This window comes from Hemicordylus capensis, chromosome 2 (genome assembly GCF_027244095.1).
Source record: "Hemicordylus capensis ecotype Gifberg chromosome 2, rHemCap1.1.pri, whole genome shotgun sequence".
NCBI classification, from domain to species: domain Eukaryota; kingdom Metazoa; phylum Chordata; class Lepidosauria; order Squamata; family Cordylidae; genus Hemicordylus; species Hemicordylus capensis.
In genome coordinates this window covers 37,012,010-37,032,998 of record NC_069658.1, presented here as the reverse complement: position 1 = coordinate 37,032,998, position 20,989 = coordinate 37,012,010, and the positions used below count along the sequence as shown (strand labels likewise).

Below are 20,989 nucleotides of genomic sequence, written 5' to 3'. Positions count from 1 at the left end.
TTTCTTCCTGTGAAGGTTTTCATGCCTCTGCAACATTATTTGTTCAGTATTTTTAACACACACAGGGTTGGGGTTTTTTGGTGGGGGTGGGGTTGCCTTAGTTTTCAGTTGGTCAGAACCCAGTCAATAAGGAATGGAAACAGAGTAGTGATACAGATTGGATATTGCCCTTGTACAGGGGCATAGAGGAAAGAGTATGGGGCCTGGAATAAAAGAAATGGGCTCTCTTCAGACAAGATAGCCCTCCCCCACTACCTCTTGATAAATGCCTAATCTTGTACAACCCCTTTCTAGCTAACACTTGATCCAGTCTACTAGATCTGTGTTGAAATGATAGTATATGTGGCTCGCATTAGAATTCAAAGCAACATTCCCTTTGGAACAAGTCAGCCTGTCCTATCTTGTTGCCTGTTAGTTGAACAAGGGTTGGAGGAGATACAAGCTTTTCTTTACCCTACCTGGAGATGCCAAGGATTGAACCTGGGCCATTCTGCATATAAAGCAGATGCTCAGCTGCCCATTGACTGTTTCAGTTGCCCCAATAATCTCCAGCAGAATCTTAGACCCTACCTGCCTGTACCATACTTCTTACTCTCCCTTTTTTCAATGCCATTACTTTTTGAACAGTGCTGCTGCCAAACGTGGCAGTAGTGGATAGTGCTAGACAGATAGTGTTCTTGTTATGCTTTAGTGTCCAGCTGGTAAGGTACAATAGTCTTTGTGTTCAGTCTGCAAGTACCTCATAGGTTACAGTATTCCCATCAGAGGTCTGGCACTTAGTGACTGGCAATGCTATATGACCAAGAGCTCCCATTCTAGGCTTATGGTACAGAGGGCATTCCTGATTCATCACTACCAAAGTGTCTTAAGGCCAGCAACCAGTAAAAACATGCTTGCCTCTTTTTTAGCCTACTTTCCACTAGGCTTATGAGATCACCTGGCTTTCTCTGTGTGTGCCCCCCCCCGCCCCGCAATCAACTTCACAATGCCTGGACCAATATGAACCAAATCGGGTACAGTTGTAGGGACACTTCAGTTGCATAGTTTGTGATGTCATCCACCCCGATCCAAGATGGCAGATGCATGAACCTTTTGAGGTGCAAGTGGGCTAACTTGTGAACTGCCTAACCGATTTGAACCACATTTGCTACAACTGTAGGGACACATAGGGATGCCCTAATGGCACGGTGTGTGATGATGTCATCAACTCCAAAGTGGTGGCTATGTGAACATCTGAGGTGCAAGTGGGCTGAGTTGTGGACTGTCTAACCCATTTGAATCAAATTGGGTATAATTGCAGTGAGTGAAACACAAGGACAGCTCAATGGCATAGTTTGTGATGATGTCAGCCACACTGATTCAAGACGGCAGACACAAACTTTTGAGGTGCAGATGGGCTAACTTGTAAACCACTTAATCAATTTGAACCAAATTTGCTACAGCTGTAGGGACACCTCAGTGGCGTAGTATCTGATGATGTCATCCACCCCAATCCAAGATGGTGATTGTGTGATCATCTGAGGTGCAAACTGGCTAATTTGTGGACTGCCTAACCCATTTGAACCAAATTGGGTACAGCTGTGTGGACACATAAGAATGCCTCAATGGTTTAGTCTGTAATGATGTCATCCACCCCAATCCAAGATGGTGAATGTGTGAACTTTTGAGACACAAATGCACTAACTTGAGGGTTGTCTAGCTGATTTGAACCACATTTGGTACAGCTGTAGTGAGTGACACACAGGGACACCTCAGTGGTGTAGGTTGTAATGATGTCATTCACCACAATCCAAGATGGTGGGCACATGAACATTTGAGGTGCAAGAGATCTAACTTGTGGACCTCAATTAGAACCAAATTTAGTCCAATTGTACAGACAGTGAAAGGAAAGTAGGCTCATTAGTTCTTACTAGAACAACTTGGTGTTTTTTCCCTCCATGTTTCTGGTGGAAGACTGAAGAGGCTCCTTCCTGGCCTGGGCTTGGTTCCAAAAGGGCCGTTCTGTTAGCAGAAAGCCTCTTCTGTTCACAGAAGAGCCACTTCCAAGTTGGCAAAAGAGTGCTGCATGGTAACTTAGCTCAAATTCAGGATTTTTCTGGCTTGTGACGACTCTTCTTGAAGCCTTTTTATGGCCCACTAGAGTTTATACGCTAGAGTTTGTATCTTCCTTATTCACCATGTTTCTTATACTAATGCAGTCCTCGGTATGTTGTGGCTCTCTACATAAGAAACCTTCCACTAGTGCAGGGATCCCCAACCCATTTTGCATGCCCAGGTCATTTTGTATTGTTTTGTCATGACCTGGGCATGCAAATAGCCCATGTATATGTGTGGTGGCCTTCAAAATGGCTGCTGCAACCTGGGAGAGGGCTGGAAAGGTCCAGAAATGGGCAAGACTGGGGGGGGAGGGAGAAGCTTCAGAGAGAACCCCCCCACCGAGGCCACGGCAACAACCCCCAGAGGCAGCAAAATCACCCCAGGCCCATATATACATACACACACACATACATTCTTTTGAACCTCAGACCAGCTCGAACTCGAGCCAAACGGGGGGTGGGGTTGGGGGTGCACAAAACTAGACATGCCCGGTCCTGTTCAAGTCCAGTCTGAAATCAGAGCCAAGTCGCAGGCCTCCTTTAAAAGAACAAAGCCATTTCTCCCTGGTCTGTCCTAGCCACTTTACCCAAACATGTCTGGGTTTCTTGAGCTCTCAGCTCTGCTCCCTCCTCCAGATGGGCTTTATCTTCCTTCCCTACCTGAACCCATTTGGGCTTGTCTCACTCTTCCCTCCACTCCCTGCTTTGGGCCTCCTGACCGATTCAGACTTTCTTTCCATGAACTTGCTCAGATCTGCCCTTTCTTCCACTTGCCCTCTGGACTGATCCAGTTTGCTTTCTCAGACGCGTCCAGGCTTTTCTCTTCCTTCCCTTCACTCTTCCTGCACCTGCAGTCCTCCAGATCAACTCAATCTACTTTCTTTTTCAAATTGGTTCAGGTCCATTCTTCACTTTCCTTCGCTTTCTCGCTGGATCAGTTCAATCCACTTTCTCTCCCCCAACTTGTTTGGTTTTTCTCTTTAATCTTTCTCCAGATTTTTTCACCAACACTGCCTTCCCTCTTTGCCTGATCTTGCTCATAGCTATCTCTCTCTCTCTGTTAGCATCCTCCACCCTCTTCTCTTTCCTCACTCCTCCGTATAGCACATGCATTCAAAGAGCCAGTATAGCAGAGGTCAAGTATTAGCGCCCAGACATGTGTCCACCTTGTGGGTTCTGTGTCACGTGGGAATGCCCTGAATGTTCTATCATATCAAAGCCTCTACTCTGTATTCAATGAAATATATTTTTATTTGGATTTTAAACCTGTGGTCATAGCTCTCTGGGAAACTGCCTACTTTATTTTATTTATTTATTCAATTTTTTTATACCACCCTTCCAAAATGGCTCAGGGTGGTTTACAATTAAAACAAAACCATTAAAATCAGTTAACAATTAAAACAGAAATTATAAAACAGTGTAAAACAATAATTAACAATTAAAACATCATAAAATAGCAATTAAACAATCAGAACAATTTTAAAACCCTGAAAACCAGGTTACAACATTAAAACCAATTACAACTGTTTAAAAACTCTGGAAGGCCAGGCCAAACAGATAGGTTTTAAGGGCTCTCCCAAAGGCCAATAAAGAATTCAAATTGCACATTTTTGCAGGGAGTGCATTCCACAGTTTAGGAGTGGCTACAGAGGAGGCCCGCCTCTGAGTCGCCACCAGATGAACCGGTGGTAGCTGGAGACAGACCTCTTCAGATGACCTTAACATGTGGTGGAGATCATGAAGAAGGTGCTCTCTAAGGTAACCTGGACCTAAGCTGTTCAGGGCTTTAAAGGTAATAACAAGCAATTTGCATTTTGCCTGGAAACATATCAGCAGCCAGCATAGCTGTTTTTAAACAGGCATAATATGGTCTCTCCGGGTTGCCCCCAGAGACCAATCTGGCTGCCGCCTTTTGAACTAACTGACGTTTCTGAACTACGTACAAAGGCAGCCCCACATAGAGGGCATTGCAGTAGTCAAGCCTGGAGGATACCAGCTGGTGCACCAGTTTTGAGGTCATCCTCCTCAAGGAATGGACACAGCTGTAGAATCAGTCAAAGCTGATAGAAAGCACACCTGGCCATGGCCTCCACCTGAGATACCAGGGTGAGGCCTGGGTCCAGGAGTACTCCCAAGCTGCATACCTGCTCCATCTAGCACAGGGAGCTCTAACTCATCCCTCAGATTCTGAGCACCTCCATCTTGCTTGGATTCATCTCAATTCGTTATCCCTCATAGAGCCCATTACTGTCTGTAGGCAGGTATTTAGGGAAAGAACACTATTTCCTGATGATGCAGATGAAAAGAAGTAGATTTGGGTGTCATCAGCATACTGATAACAGCCAGCACTAAACCTCCTGATGACCTCACCCAGCAGTTTCATGTAAATATTGAAAAGCATTGGTGACAGAATGGAGCCCTGTGGGACTCCATATAACAGCTCCTGTTTTGAGGAGCAACTGTCACCAAGCTCCACCATCTGGAATCTACCCGAGAGACAGGAGCGGAACCACTGCAAAACAGTACGATCTATCACCAACTCCCCCAGGTGATCCAGAAGGATACCATGGTCGATGATATTGAACGCCACCAAGAAATCCAAAAGAACCAACAGAGTCACACTCCCTCCGTCGATTCTCCGGTAGAGGTCATACATCAGGCTGACCAAGGCTGTCTCAACCCCATAGCCAGCACTAAAGCCATTTTGAAATGTATCTAGATAATCATCTTCCTCCAAAACCACCTGGTTAGCCACCACCCTCTCAATCACCTTGCCCAACCAAGGGAGATTGGAGATTGGCCTATAACCATCGCTAAGGGAGCGAGTGAAGGCTTCTTAAGGAGAAGTCTAACCATTGCCTCCTTTCATCATGGAGGCACCCTACTCTCCCTCAGCAATGCATTTATGATATTAACAAAGCCACCTCCAACAATGTTCCTGCTAGATAGAAGCAGCCAAGTTGGGCAAGGATCCAGAGAACAAGTGGTAGGCTGCACTGCCCCAAGCAGCTTGTCCACATCCTCAGGAGTCACAGATTGAAACTGATCCAACCTAACACTGCAAGAGGGATTGCTGGATACCTCCTTCATAGACCCTGCAGAAATAGTGGAATCCAAGTCGGCCCGAATATACTTTATAGCTATATAAAATATAGCTATATTTTAGCTATAGCCTAGCTAAAACGGTCTGTCAAGGGAATAGATGACTCCACTTGTAACAAGGGGATGGGGCCATAGCCGAGTGCATCTGCTTGCACACAGAAAGTCCCAAGTTCACTCCCTGGCTTCCCCAGTAGGGTTGGGAGAGACTCCTACTTGAAACCTTGGGAGTGCTGCTACCAGTCAGTACTGAGCTAGATGGATCAATAGTCTGACTCTGTATAAAGCAGCTTCCTATGTTCCTATCTCAATTTGGATACTTGTTCACTTAATAACCACCTCTGGGACACAGTAAGCAAATGAATATCACTTAGTATTACCACCTCAAAATGTATTGTATCACACTTGGTGCTGTTGTGAAACTGATCTGCTTGGTCACTGATATGATCTTTCATGCGGCCTTGGAAAATGCTTTTCATGTAGTTGCATTCAGTCAAGTTTCATCAGATGATTGCCATGGCTACTACAACTGGAGGAAGATTCTGCTGCCACTCAGGCCAGGTCATAATGCTGCAAGAAGTCTCTTCTTTGATGGTGATCAACGTCCCTCATTTCTGAAGAATAAAACTGCATTTGGTAATCCTCCACTTAGATCAGGTGCCTCCAGGGTGATTCAAGATGACAGGCACTCTGTAGAAGAGGAAACTGAATAAAAATTAGGGTCAAATGAATATCTAAGAGAAGCCTGCAGGGTCAAGGCAGCAAAGCATTCAGCTCCTTCTGTGCAATTAATAGTTGTAAGTAAAAAATGGAAGCAGATGCATTTTGACAATTTGCTAAGTCTGCACAACTCCATCTCTCAGAAGTCTATCTGGAATTTTTTGAGAAATGTGGGGATAATAAACCTTGCACTCAGTGGTTAAAATATGGGACTGTCAAACCAGTCAAATAATTTTAGTTGATTCTCCATTGATGAACATTAATTGATCAAGTTTAAATATATTTACATATTTCCAAAATCCCAGTAAAGAGGATATATTCTCTCTGTTTAGTCATTTACAGGGGTTTTAATGCCCTTTTCTCTAGATTGTGCCATGTTTCCTGGCAAAATCTAGAGGTGGGGGGAAAGACAAGAGTCCTAGTTAAAGACATTAAAGAGTTAATATATCCCCCAACTTTCAGCTGGCTCATTCCCATCTATTCCTCCTGAAACTTTATCATCTGCTGAAGGAGCAGCACAAAAAAGTTTCTCGGGGATGAGGCTCTATCTTAGCAGAAGACCACACAAAAAAGCACAGATACTTTTGTTTTAAGAAAGTGGAATCCACCTAGGTTCCTCTCTCCCAGTTAATAAATAGCACAAACACAAACAGTCCCAGATTAATTCCTTGGCAGCTCCAAATAGGGGTGGAAAAGACTTCTATCTGAAACCCTAGACATCCCGGAAAAGACCACCGTCTGAAACTCTAGAGGGCAGCTGGCAGTCAGTGGCTGACACTGAGAATAATTTACTGAATAGTACTACTCAGGAAGTCATCTAAAAGGACTACTGAACTTCCATAGGACTTCCTCTGCTAGTCAGGACGTCAGCCAATGTACATAGATAATACTACCGTCAGCCAATGTACATAGATAATACCATAATACTAAGGTAGATGGACCTATGGTATGATTCATATAAGACAGCTTTTTATGCTCAGCCATATAAAGTGAACGTGAAGATCAGACCCAAGATGAGGCCACATTGGGCATAGTTCCAAGGGAGTTAACTTGAGTGACCACATTCACCAAGGCAAGGCTAGCTCACAATTAACTCCAACAGGAGGTTGACATGTTGCTCAAGCAAATGTTCTAACTCTTCTCTGAATGGCATTCAACTACAGGAAGGTATACAGCTCCCAGATAATAAATCAAGTGCCAGTTTACAACCCCAATTTAAAAATCCATCAAAATAGAGGAAACTTCATAATCAAAACAAAGTGTAAGAAAACAACAGAAAGCAGAGCTTAGCCTAGGAATTTAATTTGATTATTCATTAGTATTGCAGTATTTAGTTGGTTAGATTTATTGAAAGCCTCGATTTAGGGGAGAAAAACCACTCCTGATTAATCAGGTAGTACATTTTAAATATTAATCTGATATTCACCAACTAGGGAGTGAGCCCCATTGAACACAGTGGGACTGACTTCTGAGTAAGACCTTTTCAAAATGAATCTGAACTCCAGAAATATTAGATATGGGAACACATTGCCTTCAGACTACATGCAGCTTGAGGCACCTTTGTGCATAGTGACAACAGGAAGCTGCCTTATGCCGAGGCCGAGTCTAACCACTGGTCCATCTAGCTCAGTAAGGATTCTTTCCCAGCCTTTCCTGAAGATGCCAGGGATTGAGCTTTGGTCCAGGAGCACTGGTTAGGTGGTCTACAAGTTAGAGCTCTTGCACCTCAAACGTTCACGTGCCCGCCATCTTGGATTGGTGCGGATGACACAATCACAAATGACAACATTGAGGTGTCCCTACAATTGTACCCGATTTGGTTCATATTGGTCCAAGTGCTGCAAACTTGATGTGGGGAGGGGGACACACACACAGAATGCTGGGTAATCTCATAAACCCACTGGAATATAGGCTAGAAAAGGAAATTATGGCAAGTACAAATATACAAGATGAGAAGCAGTGATGTTTGTATCCACACACCACCGAAAAAGCACGTTAAGGTGGCATTGCAGGTAGATATGCTAAGCCCTACTGCTGAGGATTGGGCTCTCAAGCTCTAGAATCCATTTATGAGATGGAAAGCACAACCATAGAAACGTATCCTCTCTGCACCCACCCCCCAAGTACCAAGTGTAAACACAATATAAGTAATATACCCTAGGAGTCCAAAGCTGTTTGACAGATGCTTCCTCAGGTTCAACTGACAATTGTGTAGTAGTTTGAGAAAAGCTCTTCACCTGGTTTAATGTCTCGGAGAGCAACCAGAACGACACACCTCAGGGGCCTGCACCAAGTATATTGGGGAGAGCTGAAAGGCTATTATACACATGCTTAAAATATGTCAGTTATCAATAATTCATCAGAATTGTTTAGATTTTCATTTAATTATGTATAAAGTCACTGCTAATATAATTAATGAATTTTTGCTGGTCAATGGACTGAATAAAGATGATTGATTGATTAATTAATTAATTTCTCTCTTTTACAGTTTTGGTTAATAAACATTTAAATGCTCGAGACCTATTGGACAACATTTAACCCATCAATTGCCTGAATTTTTTTGACCAAATTCTTAATCCTAATCCAGAACATCAAATTACACCAACTATTTTATTTAGATTCTCACCTCTGTATTTCATTACTGTAGTTTATGTTTGGAAGATACTGGTTAAGTTCTATAGGAAAACATTTAGGTACATCAAACTCCTGGTAACATACATTGGCTGCTTTCTCTGATGGAAAAAGAAGGGAAATATATTATTGGAGGATACTGTTTATAAATTTAAAAATCTATAAAATCATGAATGGTGTGGAGAAAGTGGATAGAGAGAAATTCTTCTCCCTCTCCCATAACACTAGAACCAGGGGTCATCCCATGAAATTGATTGCCAGGAAATCTAGGACCAGCAAACGTTAGTACTTTTTCACACAACGCATAATCAACTTGTGGAATTCTCTGCCACAAGATGTGGTGACAGCCAACAACCTGGATCGCTTTAAGAGGGGTTTGGATAACTTTATGGAGAAGATGTCTATTGATGGCTACTAGTTGGAGGGCTGCAGGCCACCTCCAGCCTCAGGGGTGGGGTGCCTCTGGGTACCAGTTGCAGGGGAGTAACAGCAGGAGAGAGGGCATGCCCTCAACTCCTGCCTGTGGCTTCCAGCAGCATCTGGTGGGCCACTGTGCAAAATGAGATGCTGGAGTAGATGGGCCTTGGGCCTGATCCAGCAGGGCTGTTCTTATGTTCTTAAATTCTATAGGAAAACATTCAGGTATGTTACATTCCTGGTAACATACATTGATGGATAAAGAGATGAAATATACTGTACAAGAAGAAAACAAATAACTGAGAGTTTCCCTAATATTAATGTGTCCTTTGAATTTGTTCAAGGGTGGGGTGGGGAGGGAATCATCTATGCTATTTTTCTTACCATCGCCGTAACCAGTAAAGGGGTCTCTTCAGATGTTCTGAAACCCTCCACTGCACATGCCCATGGATACAACCATGTGAGGGAAGTAATGTTTAACCTAGCACAAGCACCTTGACAGGTGCCACCTGTCATACCTTGCAGGTATGTAAAAAATGGGCCCTGACACTCACAGGAACTGTAGCTAGGAAGAACACTGTCAGCATGGTAGGACTGGATCAGATGTTGATCCTCCATATGGTTCCATCCAGAGAGGTGTTAATGTGAATTGTAACGCATATGAATCTTGCCTTGAAAAACGTATATCTACTTACCAGATGAGCAATTGTTGACATATTGTCCCACTGCCAGTGGATTCTGCACTGCAGTTGTCAGCCAAAAGACATCACTCATTTTTAAAGGACCAAACTGATCTCTTCTGCTGCATGATCTGAAACAAAATCACAGTATTGACTGCTTTTGGGGCAATCAAACGTGATTCCTTTTCAAAATAAACATGCCAAGTTCCTCCCTACACATAACATTTGCAAACCCTACACAATTCAACACTCATAAATCATCTACAGTACTCATAAGGAACTAATAGGATTCAGATGTCTGCACAACTTGTGACCCACTAAACTGAATACAGCCCATTAACTGCAGACAGTGGCTCACTAGTCTTACCATGGATGGGTGTTAAGAACGTGGCAGGCCCACAATACATAGTAACAACATCTGAGGCTTTTTAGTGCAGAAAAAAATGGGAACCATGGGGAGACATTAGAAGTCTATAAAATTATGCATGGTGTGGAGCGGATAGAGAGAATTTTTTCTCCCTCTCTCACAACACTAGAACCCAGGGTCATCCCATGAAAGGGATTGCCACAGGAACATCAATTGCCAGGACAGACAAAAGAAAGTGCTTTTTCACACAGCACATAATCTATGGAATTCTCTGCCATGGGATATAGTGATGGGCACCAGCCTAGGGGCTTTATTATTATTATTATTATTATTATTATTATTATTATTATTATTAATTCAATTTCTATACCGCCCTTCCAAAAATGGCTCAGGGCGGTTTACAAAGAGAAATAAAACAAATAAGATGGCTCCCTGTCCCCAAAGGGCTCACATTCTAAAAAGAAACATAAGATAGACACCAGCAACAGTCACTGGAAGTACTGTGCTGGGGGTGGATAGGGCCAGTTACTCTCCCCCTGCTCAATAAAGAGAATCACCACGGTAAAAGGTGCCTCTTTGCCCAGTTAGCAGGGGATTAGACAAATTCATGGAGGACAGGTCTATCAATGGCTACTAATCCTGAATGCTATAGGCTACCTCCAGGCTTAGAGGCAGGATGCCTCTGAATACCAGTTGCAGGGGAGCAACAGCAGAAGAGGAACATGCTTTCATCTCTTGCCAGAAGCATCTTTTGGGCCTTTGTGGGAAACAGGCCTTGGGCCTGACCCAGCAGGGCTGTTCTTATGCGTTCAGCATGGTGAGTCATAAGTTGTGCAGACCTGGCTAGTGTCTGGCTTACAGCAATGTATGTTCAATTCTGATAGCAACAGCCTCTGCCTAAGCTGGTATGGATTTTACTTTTAAATAGATATAGCAGATGAAAAGAATACCTGCTAAGCATTTAACATGTGAATCCTGACAAGCAATAAGCTCATGATATATCTTTGGAGCTGATGGATTTTGTTCAAGCATAGAACTGATAATGGGCAAGAGCAGAACATCAAAAATCTATAGTTACATTGTTTGTATGAAGAAAAACAAGAGATTCTTGTACCTGCAAAAACCAGCTCCAAATTAACATCTAAAACAGCCCTGATAAGCAGGTTATGGCCCAATTTAGGCATTCTTTAGAATGCAGTTTCAAGTAGTTTGAATTTCTACAGCTAGGAACATCTACTTTTAAAAACAGCTGCCCAATTACATTACTACCACCACCACTACAAATATTTACAAGGGAATCTTGAGTTTGCACAGCAGCAGACCACCTTAAGTGGTGCAGCGGGGAAATGCTTGGCTAACAAGCAGAAGGTTGCCGGTTTGAATTCCCACTGCTACTATATAGGGCAGTGATGATATAAGAAGATGCTGAAAGGCATCATCTCATACTGTGCAGGAGGAGGCAATGGTAAACCCCTCCTGTATACTACCAAAGAAAACCACGGGGGTTCTGTGGTCACCAGGAGTTGAAATCGACTTGACGACACACTTTACCTTTACCTAGTATATCAGGGCAAAACAAAACAAACAAAGCTGTTATTGGGTTTGTTTGTCACCATTGACAGAAGTTCTGCCACATGAAAAAAACCCAACCTTTTCCCCCCATATTTCCAGTACAGAAGCTGTGTAACTGTAAAAACATATATTCCAAATCTTTACAACTGCACAGAAACAAACAAACAAACAAAACAAACAAACACCCACAAACCAGGCAGAAAACAGACTCTCACAGTTTTTTGCAGCTAACTTTTTAATCTATAGAAAAACTGAAACAGGGTTGTTCAAGGTCCTTTGGACATGTTTGAGATAATGTCATGAGATCATTATCTCATCAGCATGGTGTAGTGGTTAGAGTGCTGGACTGGGGAGACCTGAGTTCAAATCCCCATTCAGCCATGATACTTGCTGGGTCACTCTGGGCCAGTCAACTCTCTCTCAGCCTAACCTACTTCATAAGGTTGTTGTGAGGAGAAACTTAAGTATGCAGTACACCGTTCTGGGCTCCTTGGAGGAAGAGTGGGATATAAAAATGTAAATAAATAATAAATAATAATCATTAGTGATGTGTTACGAAGGACAAAATGCTTGGGTTGGCATTTTCCGTCTATTACCTACCTGTATATAGCTTTTGATATGCCCTTGTCATTCCCATCAATAAGCACCCCATCTATGCATCTAAATATAAAAGGATTGCCAATGGACTGGAAAAATATGGGCTCATACTTTTCATAGACTGTACCTGTTTAAGACAAAAATGGCTATTTTAGATTTAAGTGGCAGATCATGCTGCTGAATTAATCACAAAGAGAGATCTCTCCCAGGCTTACCTGGAGCTGCCAGGGACTGAACCTGGGACCTTCTGCATGCAAAGCAGATGTCCTACCACTGAACTATGGTCCCACCTGCTGTAATCTTACAGCAGCTTACTTGTAGTCATCCATCCAAATACAAACCAAGGCAAACCTTACACAATACCAGATCTCCACCCCTCATTGGCTCTGTTATACAAATGCTAATCTTAGTGCTTGAAAGGCATGTGCCTGCCACCTCCCCCCCACCCCCCATAGGCATTTGTGCTTTTAATGACCATCAAAAGGTGCAGGTTTTTCCCCAACATGGAAATGCACTGATGAGAAAGCATCGCCCGTTGAATTTCCACCTGCCATACACCTGTACAGGGGCCCGTTAGAAAAGTGACAGGATCTCTAGGAAGACAGCCATTAGTTCTGAAAAAAAGTTTCAGTTTCAAAGCTTCCAAGCTGAGGTTGCCAGATGTTCCTTAATTTAAAGGGTTTCTTTTCAATCACCACAGCCCTAGAATATAACAATCCTCACTTATTTCAGAACAGTACAGCCAAACAGAATAAACCAAAGCCTCACGATGCTCAAACCTGTTTAGAAATAAATCATTTAAGTACCAGGATACATAGATACCACCGTCCCTTTTGGAACAAAGCCTTTGGTTATAAAGACTCCAGTTCCAGCAGAAAGCAGTGAACTGTGCCTTCGAGCAATGCTGAATCCTAGTGTGTTAAACAGAACTTCTTCTGGATGAAAGATGATTTGACTCTGCTGGTTGTCACCAGTTCTTTTGGATATTTCAGGCTGAGTGGTCTGTAATTCCAGGTATTGAGATTTAACTTCTGGAAGAAGGTTAAGGAGGAACATTTGTCTGCTCAAGTCATTTGCAAACAATGCTCTAAATGTTTTCAGTAGTGTTTGGAGGACATCTTCATCAGAAACAATTTTGTCTTTAGATTCTTCTGGTACGAATCGTAGAGTCCTGCAAAAGAGGGGGAAATAGTTCTATAAGCACCAGAGATGAGATATCTGGGGATTTTGTAAATGAGATTGAGGTGCTACAACAAACTTGGTTACTTTTTGATAATGGTTTTATTCAAATTGTGAAAATAATTATCACAATGTTTAAATGCTGGCCATCATGTCTTCAAAATGTGGATACATTTTTGGAAAAACAATGCCACAAAGATTTTGATCTAAAGGTACTCTTCGGCATGCAGATGGTTGTGGCTGATACACAGAGCAAGAAAGCATTGGTGCAGCCAGAGGATCAGCCTAACAGCACTTTCCAACTAACTGCCCTGGGAAAGGGGCCTGTTTTGACAACCTCCACTTCTCTAGGAAGCCCTCTGTGCCACCTGAAAAGATGTCCCTGAGGGCTGCACAGCCAGCTTCCTGGGGAAGGGGTGGTGGTCAAGAATGGCCCTTTCCCTGGTGCACCAGTACAGTTAGTTGAAAAGTGCAGTTAGCCTGTTCCTTTCAATGCACTATAGGTCAGCTAGTAACATCCACTAGAAGGGCTGTTTTAACACTTTGCAAAGATATCCTTCTGCTTGTACAACAGGTTATGCAAGAGACTGTGCAACACCTCACTCAAGCAGAAGCAAAAGAACAGCTCTAGAACTTTCCTATCAAATAAGGTCTTTGCATAAAGGCTGCTATTTGCCTTTCACTCATCGTTCTTTGGATCTAAAGTGTATTTCTATACATTTTCTAGGGCAATATAAATGCTAAAGCAGCATCGCCATTTGCCTATTCTCTGATTACCAGTGGCAAGTAACTATTCCCTCCTAGTGACAGATTGGCAGGGTTGGCAGATGTGAAAATACAATGTAGTGCCTCACTTTGTCTCCCTTCTGCTTTAAAAGGCTACAGACAAAAAGCAACACACAATCTCTAGGGCACTGGATTTCTAGACAGGCTGTATGTACACTGCTCTCTGTACATCCTCCCTTCCCGAGGCTGGCTTGGCAGGGGTTTCTAGACCTATTTCTAGATTTCCAAATATTCTGTCTCTAGATCTTTCTATTTCTAGACCTATTTATTTGTCTAGATAACAATAGATTTCTAAATCGACTCATATATTTTTATTAAACAGATTTCTAGATCTATTTCTAAATAGATTTTTAGATTTCTAGATAGGCTGTATGTACACTGCTCTCTGTATATCCTCCCTTCACCTGAGCTGACTTGGACAGGGCAGGGTCCAGTGACATCGTTTCCTTGGACCTGGGAGCCTCTTGGTCTAAGGAAAGCAACAGCAGAAAATGTGTTCGGCTCCCCATGCAATAGACGGACAATCCAAGTGATACAGGGCAGGGGGAAGGGAAGTGGAGTCGGACTGCCTGCTTCACCCTTATCTGCATGACTATGCTAAAGCCTGGGTGAAGGGAAAAACTACAAAGCATGAGTGTTTTTCCACACCTCTTTTAAAAAGACATTCAAAATCAAGAATCAAAGATATAGAAATACACCTTTAGAAGTGATTTTTGTAATGTGCAGAATCTATAGAATTTTTCTATAATGGTATAAGTTTTCCTATAGATAGGTATAACTAAGATAACTGTTTATGTTAGCAAGCATAAACAAACTAACAGAGAATAATAAATGATTCTCAAGCAAATATAAGGTTGTGGTTCATTAGAAGAACAGCACAGAGATCCTTAAACCACAAGCATTCAATTCGAAATATTTATTAGTTCCACCAGAGAGCCAAGCATCAATTTAAACTTGTTTTCACTCCAGGGCATCTGTTTGTTATTACAGAAATTAGAGATGGAAAAAGACCAATTATATCTTCTAATTCACACTGCAACCCATGTAGAATTGCACCCTATGCAACATATTTGCAAATACTTCACTTCTTTTCTAGTTTTAATGGCTCACTTCCTTGAGAAACTATTCCATAGGGTGGGGGCGGGGAGTGTGCCTGAATCCAGCATGTTTATGTGGATTTGAGGGCAAAATGGGAGTACAGCAAAATCAATACAGAGAAGATTACTGGTAAATAAACAAATAATAAAATGTATCCCTGGTGGGAAAATAATATTCTGATACATTAAAACTCATCAAGTAACAGCCAATTCACCTATTAAACACTGAAATTAGTCCATCTTATTATGTTGGTTATTTATCAACATGCTACAATGCTGTTACTTGAATTGCTGGTTTATAAACCATGATTGAAACCTTCTCTTCTCTCTCAATGCCAATAGGACTTTTGCTAATCATGGTACAGTACTGGGATTTAGCTCAGTGGCTGACATCAAGAGCAGCCTACCAGCAGCACACCAGACATGGCCGCACGACATAGAGCTTCTCTACTACCTTATTCCACTAAGCAACCCTCCAAGACATATTTCTGGGTGATACAGGACACTTCCAGAGCAAATAGTCAAAATTCACTCCCCGCTGCTGTGTACGCAGCTAGAAAAGCTCTCTGTTGCACAGACACACCTTCCTACCAGCAGGCTGCTCTGGATGTCATTCCTGGGCTTTGTGCATCAATGTGCCACAATGCTGGCAGTATGACATTACAGAATGTAAGTGTGTGAGAAATACTCGCCATTCGCATTGCCAGAAATAGACTTGCCTGGCCTATTCCTGTGCCTTTAACGCAAGCTTGATCTGCAGAAATCAACAGATTAAGCTTCACATCCTATCATCTGAAAGTCTACCTGATGTTAGAGGCACAGAAGCAAGAAAAAAATTGCTTGCAGTGGGGAAATGCTTGACTAACAAGCAGAAAGTTGCCGGTTCAAATACCCGCTGCTACTATATCAGACAGCAGAGATACAGGAAGATGCTGAAAGGCATCATCTCATACTGTACAGGAGGAGGCAATGGTAAACCCCTCCTCTATTCTACCAAAGAAAATCACAGGGCTCTGTGGTCACCAGGAGTTGAAATTGACTTGACGGCACACTTTACCTTTTTACTATACATTAGGATTGCCCCATATTGCAGGAAGAGTTTCTACCTGAGCACCACCCATCCCATACAGAAAGTACCCCACACAATGACAGGAGCTTTTTTATGGCAGCTCTCACCAACCATCCCTGTTTCCCAGAGAGGCTCTTCCCTCACCCTCCTAGTACTTGTCCCAAGTATATCAATGTTCCTGTTTTACCTTTTGAGGTGCCACTTTGGAGTGGAGGGTGGGGTGCACCACTCAATAGAGTTCCAGTTCTGTAGCAGTTAAATCAAGAGAGGTGGGGCTTGACGCAAGTGCAATTGTTTCTTAGAGCTGACCTTTGATTGCCTAAATTGGTCCCTTTGCTGGAATTCCTTCAGTGAAAAAACTGGAACATTTCCACTAAGTCCCCATTCTGAAATGGTGTGCCAAGCTGTCCTGGAGCTCAAGTCAAAGGAGGGGTCATGCAGAGTTGCAATTTGTAAAGCAGTCCTCACAGTTGCAGCTGCCGCTCTGCAGGACTGGCCCAGAGTCTCCAGGAATCCGCATCAGTCTCAGGTCCCTATTGGGAGCCAACATCTTAATGTGGGGTTGGGAAATGCTTGACTAACAAGCAGAAGGTTGCCGGTTTGAATCCCTGCTGCTGCTACATTGGGCAGCAGCGATATAGGAAGATGCTGAAAGGCATCATCTCTTACTGCACAGGAGGAGACAATGGCAACCCCCTCCTGTATTCTACCAAAAGAAAACCACAGGGCTCTGTGGGTGCCAGGAGTCGAAATCGACTTGACGGCACACTTTACCTTTAGTGGCTAGATATTGTGAAAAATATTGGCTGCCATGATGCACAGCAATCTCTTGATGGAAGGTGGGCTGCGGGTACTCAAGAAACCTTCAGCGTCTGTGTGTTTGTGCACGTGTGGAGCAATTTTTGCATCTCTCCTCTTCCTTTAAAAAGCTTTACACTGATATAAATTTGTTGCTGAGGGTCACGTAGCCGTCAGGAACAGATTTATACTATTGTAATGGGCTTTTGGAAGGAGGCATAGGGTTGCCAACGGTCTCACACTGCGGGACTTCCCAACTTTTAGTGGGGAAGTGCAAACTTCATTCCTCCTGCTTTTTGACACTTAAAACATTTGGAGGCACGCAGGGCCGAAAAAGGGAGCCTTTCACCCTCCCTCCCGGGTCCTCCCCTCCCTCCTCCACCAGTTACAGTCTGACATTGCGTGGCCAGTGGCCACAGCGGTCAGTGCTCTCGAGCCCAGGCTTCCTTCAGGCAGCAGGGCACGCCTGTTGCCAACATGCCACTCGCCCCAGCCAGCCCTAGAGAGCAGCGGCCATTCCCTTCATAGTTTGGGTGGGAGGCAGGAGAGCCGCTCTCACTGCAGTCCCGCTCTGCCGCTGCTCAGTGGCAGCTTTTAAAAGTTTTTTTTAAGCACCCTTAGATGGTCATGCCCCCCACCACCCACCCCAGAGTCCCTGTCCCAATTTCTGCCAGTGCAGTGTTGTCAACCCCGAGGAGGCGAGAGCTGCAAAAATGGCCCCCTCTCCTCTTAGGTGTGAAAGAAGACTTCAGTGCAGGGACGCTGAAGACTTCTTGCACACCCACAGCCCTCCACAGCACCCTACTGGTTTGCCATCTTCCTGGCTGTATGTTGAACCACATACATGCACCCCAGCAGCCTTGCATGAAAAAAGGGTATGAGTTATGTGAGGCATATTAAGCTGTCTTACATCAGATCAACTCATTGGTTGCTCTACGGCAGTGCTGTCTGTGCTGACTGACTGGCAGGGGCTCCGCAGGGTTTCAAGGAGTTTTTCACACGGGGCTTTTAAAGCATCTCCTCCTGAATGTAGGAGGTGTGTCCACATATCGGCCGTCCAGCGAGTTATGGGGTAGCAGTTCACACACCCTTCTGGTGTTTCTTTTTCTTTTTTACTGTGCGTTAGAGTGTAGTCCAGTTTATATCCGTTCTTTTTTGGGGGGATAACTTCAAGTTCGCAGTAAAGCCTCGGAGTAAAGTCGCGGTAAGGCCTGCTGTGTGTAAAAGTCTCTGGGGATGGCAGGGATTGAGTTTGGGGCCTTTTGCATCATGCAAATCAGGTGCTCTGGGATGTGTAAGCTACACACTTTCAGAATGGGCATTAAGCGAAAAGAATCCCGAGCGATTTCGACACCTGGTGGTTTACACCTGATTTTTACACTTGGCATTCTGGCCCATGGACCAGAAGTCTCGTTCCCACAGTGAGCCCACGCCCTCTGGGCAACTTGAGCCAGGGATGAAACCACCAACAGGGACTTTGGTGTCCCCCTGGAGTTGGCTGCGCAGCCTCTATTTACTCCCCGCTGTCCTCCCTAAACGGCGGCGCCCCAGTGGTTTCGGCCCGCCCAGGAGAGGACCGAAAAGGGCGAGGAAGCGAGGCTGCCCTCCCGCGTCAGAGAGCGCCCGGCGGCTCCTCCCGCGCGCCCCGTCTTCACCTGCGCTTGTGGCGGAGATTGAGTGCTATCCAAGGCACGAAGCGGTACTTGTAGGAGTCCCAGCGCCTCCGCAGGGCTCCCAGCATGGCGGGGCTGAGCTAGGAGAAGAGGGCCGGCGCCGCGGTGGGGGGATCCGCCGAAGGAATCAGGCCGGCTCTCTTGCACCCCCTCAGGAGAGAGGGTGGAAAAGGCGAGCGCGGACACGCCTGGCTTCTGTAGCTTGGGAAGGGAGTGCTGCTCCAACTGAGCGAGAACAGATTTGGCACTAGGGCTTGACGGGGAACCCAAATGTCTCACCTCGTGTTTCACCGAGGGAACTATTTAGGCGAGGGACGGCTAACCCGGGCTCCCTCCCCGCGAGTTGTCTCTCTGTAGGCGGGGCCTTCAGGAGTGCAAGCTCCTCCCCCTAAAGCTTCGCCGGTGGGAGTCTTTCGCGCAGGGCTTTTTTAAAGCCCTTTAGCTCGCATCTGAGGACTGGAGGGTGCGCGTGTTGACATATCGGGCAGATTTACCCCCCTCTTGCGAGCTTTTGGGGAGTACTTCACACACATTCCAGGCTTTTCACTGCGCGTTAAGAGTGCAGCCCGCCGCTTTATATCCGGTGTGAAAAAGTCCACTTTTTTGCATCGTTTTTTGGGACCGCTTCCCGTTCGTCTCCCAGAAAACTTGCAGGAAAGCCTGCTGTGAAGGAGCTCTGAGACAGCTGAAGCTTTCCCAGACAGCAGGCGTTACTGCGAGTTTGAAGGTGCTACCAAAAAAAAACAAAAAACAAAACAAACAAAAAAAAAAACCCCGATGTAAAAAATGGATTTTAAAAAAAACACCCAGTTATAAATTGGGCTACACTCTAATGCGCAATTAAAAACGCACACCCAAATTGTGTATGAAGTGCGTCCTGAGAGTTCACAGGGACTTCGGGGTAAGTTTGGCCGATATGTGAACTCACACCTCCATTCTTACAACTTTTAAAAGGGCAGTTAAGATGCACTTGTTCACCCAGGCTTTTAATTAGATATGTTTTAATTGTGTTTTAATAGTTTTAACTTTTTAAATTTTAATTGTTGAAATATGTTAATCTTTTTTATTGGTTGTTTTTGTTTTGTCCAGAGAACTTGCATTTTGGGCAGTAAAAAGTTGGGTGTGAAAAACTTCAAGAACTGTGGTCTAGCTATCAGCATTGAAGTCCAAGTGACAGTTGAAAGTAATAGCAATAGCAATAGCACTTACATTTATATACCGCTCTATAGCCGGGGCTCTCTAAGTGGTTGACAATGATTTAGCATATTGCCCCCAACATTCTGGGTACTCATTTTACCAACCTCGGAAGGACCACTGCACCACTAGGGGCTCTTTATCTTCATCCTGGGACATTTACACACAGCAGGCTGCATGTAACTTGCCCACAGCGGGGAAGTAGCTTGCCTAGGGAGCAAGAGGTTGCTGGTTCGAATCCCCGCTGGTATGTTTCCCAGACTGTGGTACACACCTATATCAGGCAGCAGCAATATAGGAAGATGCTGAAAGGCATCATCTCATACTGCACGGGAGATGGCAATGGTAAACCCTTCCGGTATTCTATCGAAGAAAACCACATGGCTCTGCTTGCCAGGTGTCGAAACCAACTTGACAGCACAACTTCACTTTACTTTAGGATTTACCTTGAGTTCTGGGAGGCTTTACTGTGAACTCAAAGTTGTCCCCCAAAACCGATGCAAATAGTGGATTTTTTTTAACCCTGGATATAAATTGGGCTACACTCTTAAAGTGCAGTGAAAAACCCAAAGTGTGTGTGAACTGCTCCCTGATTATTTGCAAGGACTTTGGGGCAAATCTGGCTGCTATGTGAATGCACCCCCTCCAATCCGGAGGAGATGTGAGTTAAAGGGCTTTAAAAGCCCAGTGTGAAAAACTTTTTTAATAGCTTGAATATTGGGGGGGGGGGTGTTGGAGGAAAATAATATTGGTAAAAATCCAGGAACAGCTTCAAAGTTGGCAACCCTGCTGCAGCGTAAAGCCTATGAACAGCGAATTGCAGTCCCATAGGAAACAGCTTGAGGGTCTATAGCCTGGCATTTCAAAATCTCAACAGCCTCTTTCAGCCACCACATTCTAGAAGAGCTACAGTACATTAATCAGTAGTTGTAAGGTGACAAATAAGGTTGAAGAATTAAATGTCCACAAAATGTCATTTTAACTTTTTTAAAAAATCCCACGAAACATTTAATT

General features: G+C 44.1%; 1 protein-coding gene across 8 annotated transcripts; it reads right to left on the bottom strand.

Moving 5' to 3' along the window:
- Positions 1–3,328: 3,328 nt before the first annotated feature.
- Positions 3,329–19,105, bottom strand: SETD9 (SET domain containing 9). Of its 8 annotated transcripts, none has more exons than XM_053303513.1 (7): positions 18,764–19,105; positions 12,986–13,350; positions 12,183–12,306; positions 9,659–9,774; positions 8,542–8,647; positions 8,072–8,223; positions 3,329–5,900 (listed from the first exon to the last, which is right to left on the bottom strand). In XM_053303513.1, exons 1-6 carry the CDS (start codon positions 18,847–18,849, stop codon positions 8,112–8,114), a joined length of 909 nt encoding a protein of 302 aa, XP_053159488.1. In that variant the 5' UTR covers positions 18,850–19,105; the 3' UTR covers positions 3,329–5,900; positions 8,072–8,111. The 8 variants fall into 8 exon arrangements, with proteins under 8 accessions (XP_053159488.1, XP_053159489.1, XP_053159491.1 ...); XM_053303514.1 differs by having other exon boundaries at positions 3,329–5,885; XM_053303516.1 differs by having other exon boundaries at positions 8,153–8,199; positions 18,764–19,104.
- Positions 19,106–20,989: the final 1,884 nt, after the last annotated feature.

Coding starts and splice junctions, on each gene's coding strand:
- SETD9 (XM_053303513.1), bottom strand. CDS start 18,849: ATGCTGGGAGCCCTGCGGAGGCGCTGGGACTCCTACAAGTACCGCTTC. Junction 12,307..12,985: donor GGTGGTATCTATGTATCCTG/GTACTTAAATGA, acceptor TGTCTTAAACAG/GTACAGTCTATGAAAAGTAT. Junction 8,224..8,541: donor TACAGTAATGAAATACAGAG/GTGAGAATCTAA, acceptor ATAGCCTTTCAG/CTCTCCCCAATATACTTGGT.